Source organism: Buteo buteo, chromosome 7, assembly GCF_964188355.1.
Source record: "Buteo buteo chromosome 7, bButBut1.hap1.1, whole genome shotgun sequence".
Lineage (NCBI taxonomy): Eukaryota > Metazoa > Chordata > Aves > Accipitriformes > Accipitridae > Buteo > Buteo buteo.
The window spans coordinates 15,650,205-15,673,367 of record NC_134177.1 but is presented as its reverse complement, the minus strand read 5'-3'; the positions used below and the strand labels follow the sequence as shown (position 1 = coordinate 15,673,367).

Below are 23,163 nucleotides of genomic sequence, written 5' to 3'. Positions count from 1 at the left end.
CATCTTCAAGATTATCTGTGTCTGAACCCCTTTAATTAGTCTGGTCACTAATGCACAACAGAAAACAGAACTGAGCTCATAAATTGCATTCTTTATATACACTGATTCATTTAGAGGCTCCCTGTCGAAAACATCAGTCACCTCAGGACACAGCATCAACACACAATTAACGTTACATTTAATGCCAAGTACTCGTTAATGAAAACTAAACAGATGCAAGTGCAGTGATGCAAACACACTATTGTTTCTCAGATAGTTTAGGCACAACACAAAAGGTAAAGCTAAAAATACTTTTGTATGACTACATTTCATTTGATGTTCTTGCCCTACATGTAATGCCCACAGTAGTGCTTGACTTAAAAGATATTTACCTCTGATCCTTACATGGTTAAATTAGAGAACATGCAAGAATCAATGAATGTATTACGTGCAGTATATGTACAACTCTGCTGTGACTAGAAATTTCTACACTCTCAGTTCTGCAGACACCTGACTTATAAGTTTCAGTGAAGTTACTAAGCAAAGAACAAATTCAGTACTTCTCTGTTGGGGAAAAACAAGATAATTGGTACATCCCAACTCTGGTTCCTCTTCCTTTGTCAGAGTCACCCCCGTATTATTCAGGAAGAGAAGCAATGCTGTGTGATTAAGACCAGTCACACTGCAACAAGATCTGATAGACATCTACCATTACATAAAGTAACAATAAAGTATTATAAAGTTTGTACTCCAGCAACCAAATGATTGCAAAAAAAAAAAAAAAAAAAAATCAAAATTCAAATACAACAGAACAAAGTAAATTACATTCACTTTCTCATATCAAGAGTTTATCCAGTTCAAGTAGCAAGATTCCCTAGCCAGCCCCCCCCCCTTGAGACTTTCAGCTGTCTTCACAGGTGTGGAGTAAAACACACATTTTAAATAGTATGCAAATAAAACAAGACCAAGGGAATAATCTGTCAGTTAATCAGTGGGTTGTTCTGGTGTATAATTGATAAAAAGCAGGACAAAACAGGTTATGAAAGCAACATAGAAGAACTGAAAACTTGGGGTTTTTCTTTAAAAAAAATGTGGGTGCTCTTGGTTCTCATAGGTTTCTCAGCTGTTTCTGCTCACCAACAGAATCTTGCTTTTGATGGGTAAGAACAGACATCAAGTTTTATATTTGCACAATTTCTTCTGCATGAGCAAAAGCCTTTCAATTGACTTACCTGTTTCAAATCCAATCTTCTTCTCCCCTTTCAGGCAGAAGGTGTTTCATGTGATTCTGCAGAATGATGAGCAGGTGGAAATCATCAATTCCCTTGCCAGCAACATGCAGGTAAAGAACTTGGGGAAGGGGCTATATTGCATTTGAAAGGAAAATTTCTCCTTTTGTTCAACTAACATATATCTTAAAAAAGAAAAATCATGCTACTGAATTAAAGACCTAATCTTGATTCCATTCAAGTCAGCTGGAGTGTTTCTTCAGAAGGAACAGGACAAGGTGATAAAGTTAGAGCTATGCAAATACATTCCAAGACCTTCCTAGAAAGTCTGGTTAACGCAGTTTGAATATCGAAGTGCCAGAATTTATTAATAGAATAAGTTAATCTGAAATGCTGTATTCACTGTGGGGTGCTTTCAAGAATGTATTAGATAAAACATGGAAATTCCAACTACCAGAACTTTTACCATTATAGGCAAAACATTTTGCTCATGTAAATAATCTAAAAATCCATACTCCCAACAAATTGAACTTTTCTTTGGCCTCTAGTCTCTCATGTCATATTTTCTTCTCTGACTTTCCTTTAAAGCTTCCTTTCTCTCCAACCAAGCTGCATGTTTCTTACTGACCTTGATGTAGATATATGATGACACAATGACATGAGGAAAAACAATAAAGACAGCAAATGTGTTTTCAATATTTCTCTTCAGCTTTGATGTTGTAAAATAGCTGTTGGTGAAAAAGACACCATTATCTGTAGGATGAAAGGATGGTATTTTTAACGAAGTACAGATGTGGAGAACCATCATCAACAGACTAGTATAGTGTGCTGGAACAGTGTCCTGTAGAAGAATATACTATTAGAATGGTGCTGCCAATATTAAGAAAATTAATATACCATGCTTGCTTTTAATTGTGTAGTATAAAGGGATTGATAATTTTCTTTTTCTTTTAAGCAAAGCAAAGATCCCTGAACTACCATTGTTATACAAAGCAATCAGTCAGGACTGATGTAGTAGTATATCCTGGAATAGTCATCTCACTTGAAGACACATAGTTCATTAATACACCCATCAGACCCAATTTCCTTTACATTCACAAGATGAAAGGCTGAAAAGGCATTAGGTTGGTAAAGAAGCTTTGCTTTCATTGGCCTTTAATAGGGTGCTAAATCCAGAGGTCTGGAAGCTGACTTCAGAAAAAATAGGTGAAATAGTAATAGCACTGTCGTTTATCCATGCTGAAAAGGCTGAGATTCCTCATACCAACATTAATGAACGGAGTTTTAAAAGCACTCATACAGACAACAGTCTTTCCCAGCTGATTTATGTAAAGTATTCATGTAGCGTCCTTCTGCTACTAAGTCAGGAGTCCATTTCTGTCTAATGCTTATAGGCAAAAACCTCCAATGAAATCTGTACAAAGAATGAAAGAAGTTGTAAAGATAGTTATAATATTCACAAGTCTGTATGCACTCACATGCTGTAGAATACTTGGCATTTGTGAAACTGTCACTGCCATCCCCAGAATTCTGCCATATAAATTGCAGGGCCTAGTAAAACCTTCTTAATCAATTTCCAGTTAAAATTTAGGTTGATACTTCTGGCAAGCAAGACTGGGTCAGTGTAATAGGACAGGAATGAAATTTGGTACATTAATCACAATCAACATCACACATACACCCACCTAAAAATCACAGCCATATGTATGTATTTATTTGTTTATGTATTCATTTGGCCTTCTTTCAGGTTGACTTTTGGCAGCCACACTCTGTCACACTGGTAAGGCCAAAAATGCAGGCTGATTTCTGAGTGGAAGCTGACAAGTGTTTTGAGGTTGAAGATCTTTTGAAAGAAAGTGGAGCAGCGTATAGGTAAGTTTGTTCTCAATACTGTATTGTGAATAGAAGATTAAATAATGCTGAACATCTGTTTGATCTTTTCATATTGATCAACTGATCTTCCTGTCACAAACTTCATCCCTCCTGTGGATGCCTGGGTTCAGCTTTCCTATGGCAGTTCAAATAGAGTGTAGCTGCTCTGCGTTAATGGGGTGAGGTGAAATGTTGATAGACGTAAGAGACAGGAAGCAAAGACTTACTGCCAGGAATTTCCCCAAGGTAAAAGCTCACTGCAGTACACAAGGCTGGGGTATGGAGGGGACCAGAAAGATTTCCCACTAAAGACAAAACAGCAGCAAAGGTCTAGAAAGAGCCAGAAAGTACACCAGATGTGTTTGCTTGATAGTATCAGGGAACTGAAGCCAGAAAATGGTGAGCCCCAAGGGCCACCATGAAGGGCTCCCCACTGAGTTCTCTAAGCTGTAGAACAGCTACAGGGGCAAAAAAACCCACCTGGTGACAAAAAGACGACAGTTGCCAGTTGAAGGGCCAAGGAAGTGGGGAGAACAGATTGCCAGGGCGGCCTTGGGCTTACTCAAGTCACACAGCAGAACAATGGTAAGGATTTCTCCAGAGAGAGAGCTCTTAATTGTCCTAAATATTTCGTAAGTATATTACCCAGAAGTAAAAAAGCCCGGAGTTTCCATGCCCAAATACAACTGCAGCATAAGTGGTGGGAATAGGCCACACTGTCATATTACACATCCCTGAGAAAGGAAGCATTGTAGTGAGTAGCACTAATGGGAGAGTAAGAAGAAAAGAGCAAGAACAGGCAACTGCTTATACTTCATATCTTCCAGTCACTATGCAAGCATTAACCGAGGATGAGAAGTTGACTTTGGGCTGGAGTGGAGTGGTGTTCTCTGTCTTCATTTCTCCTTTAGCTCCACCTCAGCATTGGCTCAGCCCAGCTTGATGATCAAGCTTCTTCAATGTGTAAGGGATATTCTGTCAACATCATGTACTCGGACACTGAAAGTCAGTATTACTTGATCAAATTCTTACAACTTCTTTTGGCTGAGTGGAGAGTTTTTGTCTCTCAGCCCCATTGAGGTTGCCACTAGACCAAACTCCTTTGTTGGTCACCACACAGTTCTCTTGAAACATAACTTTTATGATCTTCTAAATCCAAGGATAATCCATCCCTAAACAAACTGGCTTCACGTTAACCATGTCTGATTTGGATGCCGCTGGGGGAACAGAATCTAAAAACACTCTAGAAGAAATAATTTTCAATAATGCCACAACCCACATACAGCACAGGAATCCAATTTCAGTGGAATTTCCTCTTTGGCAAAGGAGGAGTTACTCTACATGTGTTAGTTTTTCCTATAATATTCATAAACTCCCTCAGGTCCACGCACAAATCTTTTGATTGCAACAAAGGCCATAATGTCTGGAAGGCGTCCCTGACAAACTTGAGTGGAGCGTCCTTGTGACAACCCAAGCTGTTACAATTCTTTTGAAGTGCAGCTGCGGTGCCATGACATCATGTCAATGTAGTCATTTGCACTGTTTGTTCTGAAGGCTGGTGGTGCCTCACAAACTGGCCTCCTGCTCTTCTATCCAAATCACAAATGATCAAGGACATATCCTGGATGAGTAAGATCTGTAAGAATGTTAAGACAAGCACTGGAAAAACAAGAGGACTTCATTTTTTGATAGCCAAGGTTGAAGTACAAGCAAAAGGTCCTCAAGAGTATACTCGATGATGAGCTGTGCCTTTGTGTCAGCCCCAGGGAAAGATGAACAGGAGAGATCCAACCAATCCAGACAGGATGCTGGGGTTTTCTTACCCTTGTGTGTTCCACTTTAATAACCCACCTCACTTGCAGTGAAGTAGCTTGTAGGATGGATAGTGCCACCTGCAATAGAGCTGCCAAACCACACTTAAACTTTGGAAGCTTGGTTTGGCAGAGAATTTCATTACGCAAAAATCTCTGGGTTGCTGCATGGGGGTGTTACATTGCTGCAGTCTAACCCTCCTGCAGTGCCCCAAGTTCAAGAGAGGGACCTTTTCCTATTGAGGCAGAGGCAACCTGGCAACATGAGGTTAGCCCAGAGCTCATTTTCTACACACACTCTGTCTCAGCATTGCTATTCTTCCTAAACCAAACTGTTGGCACCCTGGAAGTTTGTTAGTATGGGAGTAAGTAAGCAGGTGCTAATCAGGAGGAACCTATTGCTCCCTGATCATTCTGGTGGCAAGGCTGAGGCAGAAGTAGGTTGAAACTTGAACCTAATATACCTTATTTTCAAATGCATAAATCAGCCCCCCAATTTCACTTCACAATCCATGCAGCCTTAATTCCAGGAAGACCCTGAAATATCTACTTGGTGCTTACTTTCCTGCTAGCAAGTTGTATGTTTCTCTTCACACTTTTCATGGTGCCTTATTGCAGAGTTCTGATTGACAACCTGCAGGCTGCACTGGACGCCCAGTTTGACAGCAAAGCTCGTACCACCAGACACAGCTATGAAAAGTACAACAGCTGGGAAATGGTAAAGTCTAAAAGTTTACCACTTTATCAGCTCGGTACCTTAGCCTCTGTGGTCAAAATGACTTCTGATATGCTTCCAGCCTTCTTCCCTTTTCCTCTTCTGTTCCATCCATTAATATGATAACTCCTCCAAACTCTCCTTCCTCTTCTCCTTTATTGCTCATTACAGAGTTAATCTGTATAACCCATCGCCCTACAGCTATCTCCTCTACTTCTGCTCCCAGTGCTGCAAAGAAACTTTGGCAGAAATCCAATGACCAGGTTGACATGCTTCACTACTCATTTGCTCTTTCCTTTTCACTCCTCCTCCCATGTCCTCTGCTAAAGAACTTGATTCCATTCCCTGCCCCAATTCTAGCTCTTCATCTTCCACCGTAAGCTCTCCCGTCCTCCCTCCTTTTTTCACAGCCATGCTCATTTTTCCTGACATGTAATCCTGACCGTGTCACTCTTCACACCTTTGCAGTGGCTCCTTATCATCCATTGCATCACAGTTCTTAAAAGTATGACAATCTCCCTTTCACATCTTTCCTTGCAAAAATCTTTCATTTTTATGCCAATCATTGCCCACTAAGCACCTGTTACATTTTCAAACAAGAAAATTTGTGTTTCCTCTCCAGGTGGTATCTATAGAACACATACAGAACTAATCGATTTTCTTCCACGTGAACTCTCCTAGGAAAAAAAAAAAGTCTCCTTTTACAAGTCTGTTTAAAAATAAGAACAAAAGCTCCTCTGACTCTGCAAAGGTTATTGGCATGAAAAAAACACCAATATCCATAATGGCAACCATTATTTCTAGTATTTCTTTGCCAGTTTGTCTAGATCTGTCTGCTGTTTCCTGACTTTTTTCTTAGTTCATAGATAGCTCTTTGCACATGAAATGCTTTTTTGTGAGCTTCTGAAGGCACCTGTAACAAAGGGAATCTGCTCCAATATTAAGATAATAAAGGCTGTTATTACTTCCCTTAAATAATAAAAAGAATGAAGGAGATATATCCTTTCTTTTCTATCTGGCATTGCTGCACTGTTCCTACAAATCCCTGTCCAGTACTTCTGTCAGTAATTCAAGAATGATGATGAATAAAAGAGACATGGAACTGAAAAACATTACAACATGTACAAGATTTAAGGCATTCAATCTACTTAGCTTAACAAGAACAATGGTTTTCTTTTGTTAAGAGAGTTTAAGGGGTGAAAAGGCTATAACTATATAGGGTCAGCATTCAAAGGGTTTGGTAATCCACCAGCCATACTCCAATGACAGGTTTAGATAAATTCATACTAGAAAATCTTAATTCAGACATATAGCTCTAGTACAAGTAGGAATTAATTCTTGGAAATCTACAAATGGTATTAAATATTAGGTCAAGTTAGATGCTCAGGAGGACCATTCTGGCTTGAAGTCTGTGAATTAATTAGTCTGGACCTGAGGAGAGACATCAGTAAATTTAACTTCCTTATGAACAGATAGCTGCTTGGACTGCTGATATTGCTGCTCAGAACCCAAACCTCGTCTTGCAGTGTAATAGGGGAAACATATGAAGGATGGCCAATGTACCTTCTCAAAGTGCTTTGATTTCTTTGTGCCAGACTTTTTCTCTATTAACCTCCACAAGATTATGATGTCTATTGAAACACCAATGATGCTAAGATAGTTATATACATTTTGCAGAAAATCTAATACTTTTTTTTCACTACTACTATGATTTTTTCAACTTTTAAGACTTTTTTTTAAAAGAGACATAATGAATTATTAGAAGTTCAGACATATAAATTCAACCACACTCCTGAGAGCTATTTGAATGATCATCTACCTTTATGTTCTCTCCATCTGTTGTTTGTAAACCCATTTAGTCTAAAAGGATCTATAAATGTCAGTCTCTCTAACAATAGGCAAAAAATTTGTTTGTGTCTTCATCATATATAATTTTGTGCTGGTTTTGGCTGGGATAGAGTTACTTTTCTTCACAGTAGCTAGTGTGGGGCTATGTTTCGGATTTGTGCTGAAAACACCGTTGATAACACAGGGATGTTTTCGTTACTGCTGAGCAGTGCTCACACAGAGCCAAGGCCTTTTCTGCGTCTCCCCCCACCCCACCAGCGAGCAGGCTGGGGGGGCACAAGGAGTTGGGAGGGGACACAGCCGGGACAGCTGACCCCAACTGACCCAAGGGGTGGTCCAGAGCATACAACGTCATGTTCAGCAATAAACTAGGGGGAAGGTGGGCCAGGGGGCTGCTGCTCGGGCACTGGCTGGGCAATTGTTTTCATTTGCATCACTTGTCTTTCTAGGGGTTTATTTCTCTCTCTTTGTTATTTTCCTTTTCATTACAATTTATTATGATTATTATAATTATTATTTCAATTATTAAACTGTTCTTATCTCAACCCATGAGTTTTCTCATTTTTTTCCTTCCTAGTCTCTTCCCCCCATCCTGCTGGGGAGGGGAGGAGTAAGCGATCAGCTGTGTAGTGCTTAGTTGCCGGCTGAGGTTAAACCATGACAAATTTTTTGGCATAACTCTTATGAATAAGTAAGATATGTTGACTTAAATAAATATGAAAGGATAAAGATTACTTGCCCAAAATTGCATAAGCATTTACAATAATATATCATTCAAGCAAACAAGATCAACTCTTAGAGACATTGCAGGAAATAAATCAACAGTGCAGAATAATCAAATAATTGGTGGGGAGAAGCTTATCTACATTAATAAAAATGAAATTATTAAAAGTCTATTGTTTTATCTTGAATATCACGGTCAGTTACAGCTGAGAGCACTCCACAGATTTCCATTTAATCAAGGAATGTTATATTTGTATAAAGTTTGACTTTTTAGGTCAGCAAGCTGACTGACTTGTTCTGCATACAAATTATTTTGTTCAAGACCTGGGTTTTTTGTTGTTTTTTTTCCTAGAAGGGAAAACGTGGTCCAAATAAGAAGGCCATCTTTATGGATTGTGGTTTCCATGCAGGAGAGTGGATCTCCCCTGCTTTCTGCCAGTGGTTTGTGAAAGAAGTCAGTAAGCTTAATGATGAAAAAATATTTTACAAAATACAACTACGTTTAAGAAAATCTCAAGTGAGCAGCAAAAGCTGAGGCCACTGCAGATTGCCTTTTTACCTCTAAATACCTGTCCACACATCTCTCACCTCAGATGGTTAGGGTGTAACTACTTAGACCAGATCTTAATGGTTGGACCTGTAATCTTTCAGCAGCTTAAGACTACTTAAAGGAATGTGTAAGAGGTACTGACAACTATGAGGGTTACTTACACAGTCTATAAATTCCTTTTTGTACCTGTAGTCAGAGAAAGGTGAGAGATAAGCAAACAGGTCTAGTAAGGAGTAGGGAACAGTGCATCAGAAGGCATCTGAATAGACATCAGAACAGCCATCTTCCTACAGCGTCAGGTGCTGTGTTCCCTGCAACCAGCTTTAGTCAGTAAGGCAACAGAGAGAGTGGAGACCTACCCTCAGCAAAGCACACAGTGCAGAGGAAATGTACCCAGGAGAGGAGGGAGGAAGACTATAGATGAAGCTCCCTAAACTCCACTCAGGAAGAGGGAAATGCATATGCATCCCTTTGAGCTGCCACTTCAAGTTGTACAGAATGGTTTCTAAAACATGAAACCATATTCAGGAAAGAGCTGCACAACTGAAATTAGCTTCACTTCAGGCTGGGATACTTTAGGCCTTGAATTAAACAATTTTATTATCTCCTTTGTCTTTTCCTTCTCCTTACCACCACTATAAAGCAGGTGGGAGTTATCAAATGCTGCACAATCTTCTCTACAGAGAAGAGGTATATTCCCCCTCAGCAGGGGGACATCAATCAACTTAGCAGAACAACTCACTGATGGAATCTCAAATTTTGTAAGAATTCCTGCCTGAAGATTAAGAAAAAACAAACCCAGGAGCAGCAGCTGGGGTTTAAAACCCAGGTAAAGGAAGGTCAAAGTATGTGAGTGAGCCACTGGCAGAGGCACTGGTGGCAAGTATAATCTCAGTCTTATCAGACAGCCATGCGGTTTTGTGTAGGGAACAGTGGAAATTGAATGTGACATCTCAGTAGAGTCAATGGGAATGTGATTTCATTATCTCCTAATAAGGCTGTAGACAGTATGTGCTACCATTTTTCTCTTAGCAATTCACGTCACTACAGCTGTCATTTTCACTGTCTGGTCACTTAATTCATGGGTATACCTGACACCAGCAGTGGCTCTGCTCCGTGGATCCAAGTGTGGATAGGCAGAAGTGCTTTAAAAGCGCAGTCCTCTGAGCGTCATCAGCGGTTCACTTGGGATTACTTCTAGACATAAAAGTAAAAAAAAAAACTAGAGAAAAACATGAGCAAGGTGGATTGTTATATGTATTTCCAAAAAAACCCAAGCATAAAAAAAAAACAAAACAGGAAAAAGTAAGCTTTAGTGATCTGAAACTTCTTTTCTAGATTCTACATCCATCCTTCCTACCTGCTAGTTACAGGACAAAAGATGCCCTTCTCTATTGCATTGCTCCCTGTGTTGTCCTTTATGTCTCTGCAAAGTAAAGGAAACATGGGTGTGACATACTTCTTAGAGCAAATTTCCATGATCATTGCATGCTCCCTCAACACTGATATAAATCTGTGAACAAGCATACAAAGTGCCAGGCCATGAACAGTCAGGATATACAGGTTTATGGCAGGAGTTCTTATGTCTGTTATTCAATGTATGTGTCTGGAAAAGTGCAGGGAAAAATCTGCCTCCCTATGAACATGTGCATCCACAGCTTTATGACTGCAAATGTGTAAGGATGTTCTTTGGAAATATTCTCTAAAATTTTGGTTATTGATGAAACTTGTCTGCACAAAAGATATAAAAAAATGGGAATAATAATTCTTCCTTCTCACATAAATTAAACCCAATCCTTTAATGTGACAGGATGTAGGGAGAATACATAGACAGCAACTTTGCTCTGCCTGTAAACAAGAAGCTAGTAGATGGAAATCTCTTTCCAGTGACTTATTATCCTATTCAAGATCAACACTGCTTTACCATATAATTTATCTACGAGAATGAGATGGCTTTCTAACAGCAGTGTGGTTTGAGTCAGTGTAAAGCCTCTAAGTATATGTAATATCACAGAGCTGCCATCTCATGTGGTGGAGTGACCTGGATGACTTTGCCCACCACATTCATTAATTCCTGACCCAGACCTAGGCCTTTAAATACCCACAGGGGATACAGATCTATGAAGGCACCATCAGCTTTTTCTACTCTTCTCCAACTAAGCTGTTGAGACCTATGGAGAAGATACTGTCATGACCATACTTCTTAATAGCTAGGACTTCAATGTTTTGCCTGTTGTTAATATTGATGGTTACGTTTACACTTAGACAAATATAAGTACATTCTTCTTTCTCAAGAAGAGTATTGCTGGAAAAGCCGACTGTTAGAACTTTCTCTTAGTTTTGATCTATGCTTCACCATTCTATTTCAGGATCACACGTGGAGAAAGAAACCATCAGCCATTGCACTGGTACAGATCCCAACAGGAATTTTAATGCTGGCTGGTGCAGGTAACCGTCTCCTAACAATAGCTGCAAGTGATCATACAGAGGTGCAATAGCCAAGATGCTTAATTATGGATTTTCCCTACCTGATGGTTGGACCAGCTCAAGCTTGAGTGAAGACCACCAGTATAGCATTGTGGAGTAGCTTGTGTTCAATTTCTGGAGCAGTTTGGGGCAAAAACCAGATTTGGTTACTAGCGTCACCACTATGGCTACTTCTATAAACATATACACACAGACACACATGCATCTATATACACATATATACACTTACACACATGTATACACACACATATACATATACATACACACACGCACACACTTCTATGGGTTCAGAATAGAAACCAAAAGAGTTTTCTTCTGGTTGGTTTCGGTCGGTGGAGAGAGGTCTCTTTTGAGGGGTTTCCACTTGGCTGTTTCCTGGAAGTGTCCTAGAAATGGGGGAGATATGCAAGGAGAGGACTGTTAAGTACTGAAGCAAATCAATATCCCAAATCACTTACATAATATAGAGCTTTACAGTAATACTCATGTTCTTCCAACTATGCACACACGGCATATTTATTTAATGCTATGTCATGTTGCCCAGTGTCTTAACTATGTAATAAAATATTCTCTCCTCTGATATGACATGTTGTCAGTAGGATTTCCAAGGCTTATGTACAAAAGTGGTGTAACATGACTCTCCTAACAACCAGCTTTTTTCATTAAATACTCACTGAATTCACCTTTCTTCCCAGCTCTTGGGGCCTCAAAAAATCCCTGTGATTCCACTTACTGTGGCTCTGCACCTGAGTCTGGAAAGGAGACCAAGACTTTGGCTGGTTCATGAACATCTTTCTACAGTCAAGGCATACTTGACGATTCACTCCTATTCCCAGCTGCTACTGTTTCCTTACAAATTACCATCAAATTAGCAGAAACTGGTAAGTCTCTTTGTCTTTTTGACATAATGAAAAGAATAAGTAAAAATCATCACTTGCTACTTGGGTCCATTTAACTTCAAGCAGTTTCTTTAACATCTGGAAAGAATCTGTACTGCCAGTTTTTGAAAATACTTAGTCTTTCATAGCAAGAACAAGGGAAACCATGATGGCTTCAAGATAGTTCAAGCACAAGATAAACTTAAGAGCTTTATTTAATTTCTGCATACACCATGAATTTGCCACAAGGTCAGGTTTGTCTTCCAGTCATGCTGTACAGAAATCCACTACGCTGTGCAGCACTGCTTCTTCCTGACTCAAGAGGTTGCTGTGCATGTAGCTTAAATACATTACACAGAAACATTATGCCCTGTATGTCAAGCTAACAGCTTGATGGATTGTAGTCACTATGAAATGACTGAACTGGTATCATCAACAGCAGACAAGGATCTCTGTCTACCACTCCGTACTGAACCTTAGTTCTCCCTGAAGTAAAATGCTGAAACTCCTATTGATACAGGTGCAGGACAATGAGGCAATTTTTGTCAAAAGTATAATTAAAAACAATTAGATACAAAACAGGTAAAAAGTTTCAGTTCCGAGGCCTTTCTAAACAGGCCTGGATTCAAACACACCTTTCATTTGGAAGAGGAGAGGATGAATGTGGTGTTTTAATGGACAAGACCTCTTTTATTCATCCTAGAGAAAGGCCACACCCTAATGCCACTTAAGTGAGATAACAACAGTCTGGATTTTTTTTTTTTTTTTCCTATCCTTAAAAAACACAGAGGGGGTTAAAACTATTAAATGTGTATAAAAGTTGTAAACATCTTATAAGGCCAAAAATCAACAATCATGAATAATAAAATTACTTCAGTTCTCTGGCATATTAGCAATTAGAAGCTGTTGGCAGGGAAAACAACACAGCAAAACAAAACAAACATATCTTGATTCCCCCTCTTTCCTGGATTCTGCCAAAAGTCCAAGGCAACAACACTGTGTGTTGCTCTGCTGGGCAGGTTTGAAAGATTTATGAGTGCTCCCAAATAGATGTCATCATTCTGAAGCACAAATACAAACTGGGGCCAACAGCGGTTTCCTGTTGCATTTTTTACAGCTTAAAAGAGACGACGAAATTAAGATGAAGATTTTGTTTTCTTAATTTATATTCCAGAAATTTTTAGTTGTAATTATTCCAGGGAACTGCAGTAATTTCTGGTCTTCAGTTTTTACAAAAGCTTCACATTTCACACATTGCAGTTCAGTCTAAAGTAATAAAACAACACAAAACCCTTGAAGCTGCTTTGTTGTCAAGAACACAAAGTTCCCATGTGTTAAAAATTTGCATGACATTCTGCCCAATTTTTTTGAATCAAGAGCAAATGTGATGAAACGTAACTAAAAGTACAGCATGTTTCTCACAGTATTAAATAGAAAAAGTTTACATTGACAGCTCATTATTAAAACAATCCTTAACAATAAAAACCTATGTGCTTTTATAGGTTTTCAAATTCTTTTATTAAATTAAAATTTTATATTAGCAATGTTCTATTCTAATACACAGTAAAATTTAATGAATCACCCATACTAAGGTTCTACAATTTTTACCAATAAAAACTCTCCTTTCCTGCCATAGAGGACAATTCTGCTATTACCATTCAGCATAAAAAATAAATAGCTCAGGAATGCAGGCTATATATGTCTCTTCAGCCATTTGATTTCACTTTGTAAGTTAGTCTTTCCAACATCACTTTATCCTATATTTTAAATCAGGCACATTGATCCCAGGGGGAGTTCCATTATTTTCCACTACAAAGCAATCACAAATCTGACCACCATGACAAGGTGACCTTATGAGTGTTTTTAACATCTTAATTAAGGGAAAATATTTCCTCTATTGGTGATCCCAACAAAAAGACAGCAGGATCCCAGAGGTGTTCATCTTGTGCAGTATCTGATTTTAACAAGGAAAGACTTCTTGCCAAAAATCCTTCTTTTGGAGAATGAGATCAGAGTATCACCCAATCAACATTGCCTGTAGTTGAGATAATTAAACAGAAAGGGCCTAATTCACGCCAATGTCAGTGAATTAAATAGAAAGACTGACTTCAACAGGCTCTGGGTCAGGTTTGAAAGTGCAGCTTTTCAGGTTACTTCAAATAACTAAAACACATTCATTTAAGCTGTGACTAAAGAAAATTTAAGAATTTCAATCAACAATTGTACTTGCTTGAAATGAGACCCCTACAGAAAGGCGTATTATTTTTATGCCAATTGTGTTTCATGTCTAAAAGTTCTGTCTAGATTTAGAATTTAGAGAAATGCTGAAGAATGAGAATCTCAACTTTTAATAGAAATTGTTTGGGCAAATAAGAGGATCATAAATCATTTTGCAAATGAAGAAGCAAAATTTATAGTGCCATTATCTTATCTTAGATGTTATTTTTACTCTGACAGATCCAATAAATTAAAGGGAATATAGTTGCAATTTCTTATCTCTTTCAGCGAGCAACTGGACATGTGCTTAAACAAAACCTCACGACTGCTTATCATTAACAATATTTTGTTCCATTGTATTTAAAGGTAGCATAATACCATGGGGCTTATGCTGCATTCCAGTGTCTGAGATACAGAAGGGCATAAAAATTGAGTAATTTGAGATTGAAGACACTAAGTCTGCAGAAGAGAAAGATAAAGAGAATGCTTGTACCTTCCTTTCCTGCAAGCATACTGAACAGCGTGTCCTTGGGGCTCAAAAGACTTTTTCTGTTCACAGCCTCAAGAAATCACCAGAAGGCATAAAACTGTTCTGGCTTTGGTTTCTCAGGTAGAACAGGGCACTCTGAGAATCCCAGACATCCTTTTTGCTCACTGCATTGCTATAGCAAATCAGAACAACCTCAAAGTTATTGTAACTTTAAGTCAGGGATTAGAAGTATCCCTCAACCACCCCCAGCCCTGGGGTGTAAAATATGATGAAAGTCACGTATGTCCCTTCCTTCCCACAACTTCCCACTCTTGTCCTTAGATGCAAGAGGATCTCTGAGGATCTCAACCCCACAGCTCACAAGAATTTTCCCCAAACTCTTCTCCCTTTATTCAGGGTTGTTGTTTTGTTTTCCCTCCTCCTCCTGGGGTGTTGCACAAAATTTTCACTGTTATCCAAACAATACTTGAACAACAAAAATAAAAACACCCAAGACAGGAAAATCTGGATCAAGAATTTCTCAGAAGTTACGCAATATTCTTGTGCTGACACCCTGAAAGAAATGTGTACTCCTTCTGGTGAATCACATTTTGCCTGCTTCATAATCCTCTTGACTCATTCTTGACTATACCCTGGAGTGTTACCCTGCACACAGAATACACACGTGAATCCATCTCCTACAGAGAACAGAAGCATTAACTTTTCACAATTAAAAAAGGTGCTTGGCAAGACCAGTATCTCTCCATACCCCCAAAAAATTCTTCTCATCTTCATTTTACTACTCACACTTTGTCCTCTTGCAATAAAAACCTCTGTATTTAATCACACTTTTCATAAACAGTGCAGCCCATATTGTTTAATCTGTTCATATTTTGGCCTTAGCTTCCTATTAGGTCACCCTATGCTTTCTCATTTTCAGCAGACAAATCTAGCTTTATCAGTTCTTGTTTGTATATGAATGATTTGATAGAGCAGAGGAATGTGCATTGCACCCCTCCTTCCTTTCCAGGTTCAATTCCTTCTCTCAGTTAAACAACAAACTCAGTGCCAAATACATGTCTGCAGCCAGCTCATACTCATTGTCAGATTAATGTATGTATATTATTACCGTTTGGCATGCTGCAGAATATTATATTAATTTACAATCCAAGATGATTTTCTAGATATGGGATTTCAGTTTGTATTACTTGAATGCATACTGGCCACATTGGTTATTGTTTCAGCTCACTGAAGTTGACCTTCCATATTGGGATGGTCAAGCATTTCATTTCCTTTTGAGTGCTTAAAATAGGATATAGTAGAAAGTGGAGATATGCCCAGAGTCTGTACAGCCTGCAAGAAGGGTGAATTTCAAATATATTGCATGACTTTGTGAATATCAGTCTGATTATTTAACTTGATCCCTGGGAGCAAAGTCTTTTCACTCCTGACTTTATTCCTGAATGTGTTTAAGATATAGAAAGCCTTGTGGGTAAGAATTTTTGAACAGCAAAAGAGACTACATTTGAACATCTAAGAGACTTGGACATACCGATGAGGAGTTGCAACGTATGCTGTTGTTGTATCCATGCTGTTGCAAAGTCCTGGGATTGTACTACTTGTTACAAGTAAATATTGCTAAAGTCAACTGGGAAGCACAACAAACAGGAAAGTGGGCAGAAAAGCAATATTTGGAATTGGCTTCACAGCTCCTCCAGCAAGTTTGCCACAACAGATGTCCCACAACAGAACTGCTCTATACTGGCAATCTTACAATTGTGAAAAGGATGTTTTTAGTAGCAGCATCTTCCAGATGAAGCTCATGTGTGAATCTGGCTGAAAGACAAGAGTCTCCAAAAGGTGTCGGGCACATTCACCTTAACTTGGTTACTCTGGAAACCCTCTAACCAGGGATCAATTTCTTAAACACTCCGTGAAACTGCCACAGAGAAACAGGCTTGCAAATTAAAAAGCATCATCATACTAAAGTCCTCCACTTGGCTGGATTCCCCGGACTCTTGGGGGACATGTTCAACTATGAGCAACAACAGAATAGTGAGCTAAATTACACATCAGTCTTGGACTCTTTTGAGGGGAGTCTGTTTTTATTGGCAAAACAAGAAGCCTCAGAAGTTTAGCTTCACTTGGCTAAAGCTGACTTTGCAAATACACATTTTCAGACTTTCATTACAAAGGAAGTTGAGAGTCACTTAAGTAGCACATGAGACCGAGATGAAGCGAAAATACAGCTTTAAGCCTCTGGCAAATCAGTTTGCAGTCCAGTGAGAGAAGAGAGCAAGAGGTCCAGTCAGTCAGTGAAAAGGCTTCTCCAGATCACTGTCAGACTATGAGGGCAAAGGGAGTTGTCCACATGCAGCAGCGGCATAATCAACGTCCCTGAAGTGTTTCTAAACAGCCGCAATTTGCTGGCAAATCTAGCCTGATGATACAGGAGTAAAATGAGGGAGATGCTTCCCCCAAAATTACCTATTAATACGCAGAAGGTGCTTAGCCTGATAATTTATCTTGTTCGGTCAAAACTCCAAATGAGGTGAGAAAGAGAGGCCAGTAACGTATCTTTCATTAAAAGCTAATAGCTTTAAAGGTTGCGAATTATGTAAGATAATGGCAACTGAGAACACAAGTCTGCTGTCTCACTGGCCCATGCACTCTGTACACTAGATCAAGCAAAATATTAGTAATTGCTGTGTAAACACAGATGGGTGATGAGTGCAGGGAGTACTACCTTCTGTTGAAATGACCAGCTCTGTGAGTTCAGCTGCAACTCAGAAACTGAAAAGCCATTTCTGCTCCCAGTTATAAGGTATTAACTTGGAGTTACTTCTAGGACTTCAGGGCTCCAGTTGTTTCTCTGCTACTGTAACTCTCAGCAATATTTTCCTTGCAAGAGTGGGATTCTTAACAGTAAAACAAACAAACGCCAAACAAACCACAACAATTCAGTTAAGCCAGTTGTGCAAAGAGACCTAGAAAATCACTCAACAGCAAAGAGTATCCTCAAACGTCAAAAAGATACCAATGTTTCTCCTTGCAGCTGTATTCCAGATAACATGCAAGCTTGAAAATCCAAACCACTTTTCAAAAGCTAAATATCACTTGCCCGTTTGGAAAATGTTGGGCATTATTTATATACCTCTGCAAAAATCTCCACGTTATTTCCTTTTTATGGATGGTTTTGAATTATTGTGCTATTTAAAAAAAATAAAAAGAAAAAATTTTCCTCATATTTTGTATTTATACTCACAAGTATTTACTTAATTTGTATTATTCCTGCTGTTTTACATTATATTATTATAAGTAAGAGGTGACTTTAGTTCCTATAAGGTTATTTTTTATTTTTTTTTACCTTCAGATTTTGGACTATAAAGCTATTAGGAAAGCAAATGGTAGAGAATCACTTAAAGGAAAAAAATCAGATATCAAAACTTCTGATAAAGTTTCATTTCATGATGAAGTCATAAATGCTCAGTCATGTTTTTCACTTAGAGAGGGTCATTTAAAATACCACCTCAATCTCCAACCTGGACAGCTTGAGAAAGTTGTTTATTTGGATTCCAGGCTCTTAACAGCTGGAAATCTCAACTGCTCTTTCTACAAATCTCTCTTTTTACAGCTTCCTGGCCAATAATACAAAATCCCTCAGGTAAAAAAAAATCTCCTGACATACTTTTTCTCATATATGTTGTGGTATGATTTAAAGGTATCATTTGTCAGCTGAGTGAAAGGAATGCCCTATTCTTCCCAAAGAGCAGCTCTGCTGTTCTGCTGTCCCTAGTATGCAATTTACTAAAGAGAGAGCAAATACTAGTTACCAACAAGTCCATACATAGTATCAGACTGTCTTTCTAAATTTAATTTCCACTTCACACATATCTGAAAAGAGGAAGAATCAGATTAGATTTTAAAATTCATTCACTATTGAGAGAAGATTTGACTCAATCATCTCAGCTGCTGATTAAATGCATATATTGTAAACAAAAGATGACTGAAGAAGACCTGGTATCACTAGCAGATAGTAGTCTCCAACCTCCACAATTCCCTGAACGTGTGTTAAAAATTATTATGGATTTTAGAAAAAATCAGCTTGCTAAGGGATTAAAAAAACCCAACCAACCAAAAAAACCCCTTACTTTGGAGAGCACTCAGCTACCCTAATCGCTCTGTACCAAGACTGTGAAATGCAAGGCAATAACATTCTTCCTACAATTGCTTGTGTTTGGACAGTAGAGAGACCAGAAACCAAATCCCACATTCAGGTACAGCCAATGTTATAGATGGAAGCACAAGCTTCAAATACTCCTTGGTCTATCTTGTTTGAGTATTCTTAATGTGCTAAATGACCAAATTCCTACAGCGAACTCCCATAATTCTAGAACGTTCAAAATCCAACATTTGGGAATGAAGAAGCACTTGCAATTCTGCAAAAAATTAGGCTGCCAGTGCTAATGCAAATGTATTTTGATGCCATTTTGTAGAAGCTGAGAAAACTCCCTCAATTAACTAAGATTTTCTAAACACATTGTCCAATACGCCTTTTTGAGTAATTCACAGGAACACTTGAAGCATAAGGATGAACAGAGAGTATTTTACAATATATCTTCCACTGGGAAGTAAGCCAGAGTATAACCTACAGAGAAAGAAGGGGCTTGAGGAAATTCCTGGAATAATAAGCCATTCAGCTGCAAGTTGTAAAGAAAGATATGGCAACCCATTGCTTACTCTTATACGGAACATCTGCTTTCAAAAATCATTCATATTTTTCATCTGTTAGTAATAGTTTTCATGTTTTATTACCAACATGCTGTATAATGAAGAACTGGAAAAGCCACGTTCCAAAGAAAAGTCTGTAATTTTCCTTAATGCAAACATACAAAGCTTCATAGTACTATTGATGGGCCTGATCCAACCCTCACTGAAATCAGTGGGAGTTGAACGAGTCCCTCTGTGCACAGGAAATGAATTGAAATTAATGAGACTACATACGGTTCCAGGGTAATTTATGCCTTTTCTGGCTGTTAATATTTATAAGACCTTAATCTGCTTCCACTTGTATCAGTGTTCAACTCCACTGACTAAGCTGACTCTACTCTGAATTTATAGCTGCATGAATACAAGGAAAAGAAAGACTACTGTACGTTCACAATTTACTGTACCAAGTTATTACTGTTCTCCAAGATTCTCTTATCGCTAAATAAGATTCCTTATTTAGTTTTATTCTTGTACAAGTTTCTTCTAAGTATAGAAAATCCTGTTACCTGTTGTCCACTTACCTATCCAAACTATACTGGACTATACAATGGACTGTACATCAGTAGAGCAATACGCAGACTGGGCTATACTCCATTAAAGCTTGGAATTCTTTACTGATAAGCTCTTTTCACAACAGGACAAGCTGTGCCTTGTCAGCTACTGACATCTAGTCATTCTGAGAGGTGAACAACAGTTTTCAAACAAAAACTTCTCAAGCATGGCTTTTCAGTTTATTCAACAATGTATTTGCCTAGATTCACTCAGAAAGCTTCTGAAAATCTGCATTTATCACTTTTCCTACAGAATTGCTCATGCTGCATCCAAACAGCTGGCCAGTTTGTATAATACCAAATACACATATGACCCAGGAGCTAGAACAATCTGTAAGTACTGGCCTAAATATACTAGCCATCTATATTAATTGCTACTAAGACTATCAAATGCGGTTTTCTAGTGATTCTTGTTCCTCTTCCTAAGTAGGCCCTTTCTTTCTTCACATGCATATTCTCAGAGGTATATATGGAAACTGTCATTTCTAAAATACGGGATGATATATTCCTTAAGGATCCCAGGGAGTGTGTGACACCCTGGAAGGTAAAGTGATGTGGTAAATTGTTTAGGAATTCATGCTATGCACATGAATTCCTAAATCATACACAGCTTAGATTTAAACATAAAAATCTCGACCTGAGATTTTCTGCATTTCCAGTATCTTCAAGTCAAAGTGAAAAGATGATGTGAATCCTAAAGAATGGCTTCAACCACTCTAGTAACACAGATAATTATTTCTTTTACTTTGCATTACAGTCTAAGAAATGTACTAATTACAGTTCCATTCTTCTACCCTTCTTGGGAACTCAGCTGTCAGGATATGACCTTGGCAGTGTCAAAAGCTGAGCTGAGGTTGCCACATCTAGATTTTTAGAACTTTAATATCTCCTATATTTAAGATCTCTTAATTTACTTAAATATGGAAACTAATATCTTTTCCCTGTTTCTCTTTCCTTAAATAATTTAAAAAAAAAAACTTTAAAAACCACTTTGTCCCAATTTTTAGAATATTTATGGAGATTTTTCCTTTAAAAATGCTTTGGTGATGCTTAGCAATTCTGGAGGCTCCTTCCTTAGCAAAAGAGACTGCCTTCATTCTACCAAAGTACTGGAAAGGGAGGGTACCATTTGTGCAGAAGAAAAAGATGGAGCTGATATCCCAGATCTGCAGTTCTTTCAGATCTGTATGAACCTCAAAAAGCTACCCAGTGAGAGGGTGTTTGTTTCCAATACCAAATCTTTCTAAATGACCCCATGCAAGCATGCCATTCTTCTCCTTAGACACTCCTCCCATGGTCTCCCCACAATATTGATGAGGAGGCAGCAGTTTAGCTTGTTTACATTTGCTTGCATGCGTCAGCTGGAACGAAGCTCACAGCCTAAAATCACAGAAACTTTTCCACGAGCAGGAGAAATCAATCAATTCACTGAATATTCCTTTTTATCTGTCCTTTCTGCATTTCTGGCTACGTGACTCGACTCCAAAGTATATCACATTTCAATGCGTAGCCACACTTTTCCAGTTAAGCTTTATTTTATTTCTTAATCAACAGATCCTGCTGCAGGGGGCTCTGACGACTGGGCTTACGATCAAGGCATCAAGTACTCTTTCACTTTTGAGCTCTGAGACACTGGTAGATATGGTTTTATTCTCCCTGAAACTCAGATAAAGCCAACCTGTGAAGAGACTTTACTTGCTGTTAAATATATTGCCAATTATGTCCTTGAGCACTTGTATTAGAATGGACTTCTAAAAACTATTAAAGAAGGCTTTATTCAAAGATGTCGTCCTTTTTATTCTTCCCTAACAATAGGTTTTTATTTCTCTTTACTTAATGTTCTTAGTCATATCCTTAGCCCATTGTAGGTCAATAGAACTACAAGTTTGTCAATAGAAATTGTATCTTTTATTAAGGCAAATGATATAGTCGGGGGGGTCTAAAAAGAAAGAGCACAAGAAGCTTAACCAACTTAAGGTAGAAGTTGCTTTAATGATTAAAATTATCTTTACATACAGCAGACAGGCAGAACATTAGAACTTACACAGCCTAAATCCTAAGCAGAATGAAAACAGCTAGATGATTCATACAAATGCACTTTCATCCAACCATTCATTGCCTTAATGTCAACAGTAGCAAGGAAAAGTTCACATCACGTACTTTTAAAATTTTATTAGCTGTGATATGCTCTTGTGAATTTTCTCAAAACCCACCCTGGATTGCTCCATCACTGAAAACTAGTTTGGATCTGAGGTCACTGCTAGTCCGATCTGAACTCGGTGCTGAAGCTTATAATTACTATTAGTTTTAAAGACCAAGACTTGATACAAATCATGCTCTAAACTACCCTGCATTTAGGGCGCTTACACTCACTACAGTAGCCTCTCTCAGAATATTCTCAGAGTCCTGGTACTCCCTGGGGCCCCACATGTTCCTACTGTCATGAGCAGAAGACTCATAAACAGCCATAAAGACTGAGTCTGGTGATAAATGATTAACTGTTTCTTTCATGAGAAGCTGTAAAGAATTATCCCTCCCCCCCAATCAATTTTCTGTACAGGTAATGTGGGTCTGATTGGGTCAGAGTGAGTGAGAGTGATAAATAGCCATTCCGGGCAGCTTCGTCACGCAGCTGCAGAAAATGTGTTTGGCATTTATTAATGCTGTTTAGAGCTTGGCTAATATGGGACACACTCTGCAGAAAGATGGGGAAAAACCTTATGTCAACACAGAACCTGGCTGATCTCCCTGCCATTGCTGGAAGCTCTGAACAAAGACTTCTGCTGTCCGTTGATGCTCCTGGAATTAGCACCGTTTCTGGCGGGTCCCTAGCTGATGCACTCAAACCAGCATGAAATGCATCTTACAGAGAAAATGGTTCTCCCAAGAAAATCATCAAATTCAGACCTGCCAAAAACTATGTGTTCTCCTTTTTTGCCTCTTTCTGTGGAGGGAAACAGAAAGACAATGTCCAATTTAAAATGACACTTTCATTTGCATGTATAAGAAAAAGAAAGGAACACATCCACTAGCCCACTCCAATTAGCCCAGCAGCACTCAAATT

General features: G+C 38.6%; 1 protein-coding gene across 1 annotated transcript; it reads left to right on the top strand.

Annotated features, from left to right (window-relative positions):
- Positions 1–1,068: 1,068 nt before the first annotated feature.
- CPB1 (carboxypeptidase B1) lies at positions 1,069–21,841 on the top strand. The gene is given in 14 exon segments (XM_075033156.1): positions 1,069–1,139; positions 1,246–1,321; positions 2,956–3,080; positions 5,510–5,609; positions 7,079–7,128; positions 7,130–7,178; positions 8,530–8,635; positions 10,889–11,002; positions 11,097–11,174; positions 11,910–11,991; positions 11,993–12,095; positions 12,130–12,134; positions 20,353–20,432; positions 21,654–21,841. Coding segments are annotated over 14 exon segments (1,227 nt in total).
- The last annotated feature ends 1,322 nt before the right edge of the window (positions 21,842–23,163 follow it).